This window comes from Coffea arabica, chromosome 8c (genome assembly GCF_036785885.1).
Source record: "Coffea arabica cultivar ET-39 chromosome 8c, Coffea Arabica ET-39 HiFi, whole genome shotgun sequence".
NCBI lineage: Eukaryota > Viridiplantae > Streptophyta > Magnoliopsida > Gentianales > Rubiaceae > Coffea > Coffea arabica.
In genome coordinates this window covers 2,233,512-2,237,901 of record NC_092325.1, presented here as the reverse complement: position 1 = coordinate 2,237,901, position 4,390 = coordinate 2,233,512, and the positions used below count along the sequence as shown (strand labels likewise).

At 40.5% G+C, this 4,390-nt stretch overlaps 1 protein-coding gene across 1 annotated transcript; it reads left to right on the top strand.

Annotated features, from left to right (window-relative positions):
- Positions 1-342: 342 nt before the first annotated feature.
- LOC113702979 (disease resistance protein RPM1-like) lies at positions 343-3,940 on the top strand. The gene is made up of 2 exons (XM_027224176.2): positions 343-461; positions 660-3,940. Exon 2 carries the CDS (start codon positions 736-738, stop codon positions 3,631-3,633), a length of 2,898 nt encoding a protein of 965 aa, XP_027079977.2. The 5' UTR covers positions 343-461; positions 660-735; the 3' UTR covers positions 3,634-3,940.
- The last annotated feature ends 450 nt before the right edge of the window (positions 3,941-4,390 follow it).

Below are 4,390 nucleotides of genomic sequence, written 5' to 3'. Positions count from 1 at the left end.
AACTGTAGCATGTTTATGATGCACATGTCAACTTGAGGATTATTAATTGTCAGGAAAAGCGTAATTAATACATTCCATGTCTTTTTTCCGACTGAACGTCAAAATATTTCCTTCATCTCTCTCAAATTGTTGCTTTTCTGAGCCAATCTTGAGTAAAATTAATGGATAAACGTATAACACTAACCAGAGAAGACAGTGATGAGAAGTATTCGGGATATACACCAAACCACCACCAAAAAAAAAAAAAAAAAAAAAACAACGGCAGCTCGAAGCAATCAATGAAAAAACAACGGCCTTTATACTAATTGCAGTGTCTTTATAATAATGCCCAACCGCGTTTAACTTTATTCCTTCCCCTCGTAAAGAACCCACAGTTGAAAGATGCTCCTTTATCTTTATCCTTTATCTTATACTAATTGCAGTGTCTTCTTAATAGCTTCCATGATTTTGTATTTCAGCAGGTAAGGCAGCTTCGTCTCTCACAATCACGTTGCCGTCCATCTTCTTGTCTTCAGTTTCTTGCTTTAGTTTCTTCTAATCGGTTAATTCTTTCTTTTTCTGTTTGATGCGGATTTTCTTTTTGATAAATACTGCACCATAAAGCGTCAAAGTTCATCAGCTTATGTTTCTATAACCTCCTCTTCCTTCTTCCTTTCAAGATACTACAAGTGGACTGTCCCATAAACGAGACCCTGCCTTCCCCGACATTCTCAAGCTAGAAAAAAAAGACTGAAAATGGCAGAAACAGTTCTCTCTTTTGTGCTGGATCAACTCTCAACTTTTCTGCGTGAGGAGGGACGACTATTGGGAGGGCTTCGGCAAGAGGTCCAATTCATCAGGGATGAGTTGGCGCACATGAGAGCTTTCCTGAGAGAGGCAGAAGCAAAAGAAGAAGATGCTCAACCCAGGCTCCAAGAATGGATCAAGCAAGTGCGAGAGGCTGCTTATGACACTGAAGACATTCTTGATGAATTTGTAGCTCGCTTTGCTCGGCATCGCACAACAGGATTCTACGGCTCTGTTCGGAGAATTTTCAGCTCCATCAAGAATTTGAGAGCTCGTCATCGAGTTGCTAGCGAAATACGAAGCATCAAGTCCAGAATCAAAAGTATTTCTGAAGGTCATCAAAGATACCAATCTGAATATGGTATCTCTGCCCAACCGTCCAACTCACTTTCTGCTGTGAACAACACAACATGGCGCTATAGCAGAGATGATGCGCTGCTTGTGGAAGAAGCTAAATTAGTTGGCATTGACCAGCCCAAGAAACATCTAATTTCTCAGCTCCTAGAAGGGGATGATCACCAACTGAAAGTTGTTTCAGTGGTTGGTATGGGAGGACTTGGCAAAACTACCCTAGTGAAAAGAGTCCACGAGGATCCTGAAGTCAGAAGGCACTTCCCAGTTCGTGCTTGGGTAACTGTCTCTCAAACATGCGACTTTCAGTACCTCCTGAAAGACTTGATTCGGCAGTTACACAAGGAAGGGAAGAAACCAGTCCCACAATCGATCGAATCTTCGAATACCACCGAGCTGAAAGAAATTATCAAAGATTTTCTCCAACAAGCTGGAAGGTATGCAATTGTTTTTGATGATGTATGGGACGTGGAATTTTGGAATACCATCAAATTTGCACTGCCCGAGAGTAGCTATGGCAACCGTGTCATGCTAACAACTAGAAAAGCTGATGTTGCCTCTGCCTCTTGCATTGAATCTCGGCGTTTTGTCTACAGAATGGAACCACTATCTACTGAGGATTCGTGGACCCTGTTTTGCAACAAGATCTTTGACGGAGGTAATTGCCCTGGCCATTTGATGGATGTTGCCAAAGGTATATTGGACAAATGTGAGGGCTTGCCCCTTGCAATCCTTGCAATCAGTGGGCTTTTGGCTTCGAAAGATGTAAACAGAGTAGAGGAATGGGAGATGGTTCGACGCAGCCTTGGGGGTGAATTAGAAGGCACTGGTAAGCTGGACAGAATTAGAAAGATACTCTTTCTTAGTTATGGTGATTTGCCTTGGCATCTAAAGACATGTCTGTTGTATTTAAGCATTTATCCAGAGGATCACGAAATAAGATGCCTAAGACTCGTTAATTTGTGGATTGCTGAAAGGTTTGTAGAATGGAGAGAAGGAATGAGTATTGAAGATGTAGCCTTGGGTTATCTCAGTGAACTCGTCAATAGAAGCCTAATTCAAGTGACTGGTGTATTTTATGAAGGAACACCTGACACTTGTCGAATCCATGACCTATTGAGAGAAGTTATTCTTCTCAAGTCAAGGGAACAAAACATTGCCATAGCTGCTACTGGACAGCCAACGATGTGGCCGTTCGAGAAGGTACGCCGTCTAGTAGTCCATGGTAGTAGCAATAACAACACCCAGCACCACCAACAAAGACCAAATTATTACTTTGACCACCTTCGGTCGTTCGTTGCAGTTGGATCCACGAACCCACTACTATCCAAATCATTGTTATCTGATGTTTTAAGGAGTAGCAAGTTGTTAAAGGTTTTGGATTTGAGTGATCAAGAGACACAGGAGGAAATACCAAATGAGATTTTCAAGATGTTTTATCTCAAGCATCTAGACCTATATGGTACAAGAGTGGAGAGAGTCCCGAAAGGCATTGGAAAGCTTCAACATTTGGAGTATCTGAATTTGGGAAACACTGGAGTTAGGGAATTACCCATGGAAATCCTAAAGCTGCAAAAACTTCGATTTCTCAGAGTATATCAACCAGCTGATCCTTCAGATGATGACTACGGAGGTCATGGATTTAAAGCTCCATCGAATATGGGAGGGCTTCGTGGCCTAGAAATATTAAACCGCATAGATGCAAGCAGTGGATCTAAAATAGTTGAAGAGATAGGAAAGCTGACCCAATTAAGAGAGTTATATATTACAGAGTTCAGAAGAGAAGATGGAAAAGTGCTCTGCTCCTGCCTTGCCAACCTCGCCAGTCTTCATAGACTAAGCATTGAATCAATTGGAAATGGTGATGATCATGAGATAATCGATCTAAATCATCATCATCCTTCTCTTTCCTTTTCTTCTTCTTGTTCATTTCTTCAATCTCTTCGTATGCTGATTTTACGTGGCCGCTTAGAAAAGATGCCACAATGGGTAGCTCGTCTTCACGGCTTGGTAAGAATAGATTTGAATTGGAGCAGGTTAAGGGGCGAGGAGGATCCGCTTGAATCCCTCCAACATTTGCCCAATTTGGGAGAAATTAACTTCTGTGGATCTTACCAGGGAGAAGGGTTGTGCTTCAAGGCTGGAGAGTTCCTAAAGCTGAAACGGTTGCACTTAAAGAGAATGGAAGGGTTGAGATGGATGAGAGTGGCAGAGGGTGCATTGCCTCGCCTTCAAAAACTATTCCTGCAACAACTTCCATTACTAGAGGAGTTGCCTATGGGTATTCAGCATTTGATCCAGCTTCAACGGCTGAATTTGTATGAGATGAGTTCTCAATTGAGAGAGAAGCTATTAGAGAATCAGATGGAAGAAAGTGAAGATTACACAAGAATCGCACACATTCCTGAAATTCTCATTGGTTACTATACAGATGATAGGAAATGGAGACGCCTCAGCCTGTGGGAGGAGAAGAAGAAAACATATAATCTTTCCTAGCAAGCAGCAGTAGCAGCAGCAACAGCAACCGTGGCTTCCCTTTCTCTGGTTTGCTTGCCCTCCCTGTTGTGGAATGTGGACGACATTCCCTCTTCTTTTTTTTTGGGTGTCTTATCTTATTTATTGTATATTGCGTGATGTTGTTAATGACTTGATGTACTGTGTATTACTCTTTTTTTTTCTTGATTTTTTTAATTGATTTAGGAAATGATCAAGAGGTAGGCTGGTTAGAAATGTATTGATAATATCTGTTAAAAATAATTGAATATATTTCTATAATTAATGGAGTTGTTTTGAACTCTATAAATAGAGCATTGTGTATGAATCTTAAAAATAAAATAAAATCTCGCCCTTTGCTTCTCTTATTATTTTTCTCAATAATTGTAACAATGGTATCAGAGTTAGGTTCGTGAGTAAAAACAAAAGTGAATTGTGAGAATTGTATTGGTAAATTGCAATGACCACCGACAACTTTGTGCAGTCAGCAATTCCTCCTTTTGATGGTCACTATGATCATTGAAGCATGCTAATAGAGAACTTCTTGAAATCCAAGAAGTATTGGTATGTTGTCGAATCTGAATTAGTAGAGCCAAAAGCCGGAATAGTATTTTTAGAGGTGCAAAAAACGGAGTTAGAAGCATTGAAACAGAAAGATCATAAAGCCAAAAATTACCTTTTTCAAGCTATTAATCGAGCCATCTTGAATTCAATTCTTAACAAATATATCTCCAAACAAATTTGGGACTCCACGAAGAAG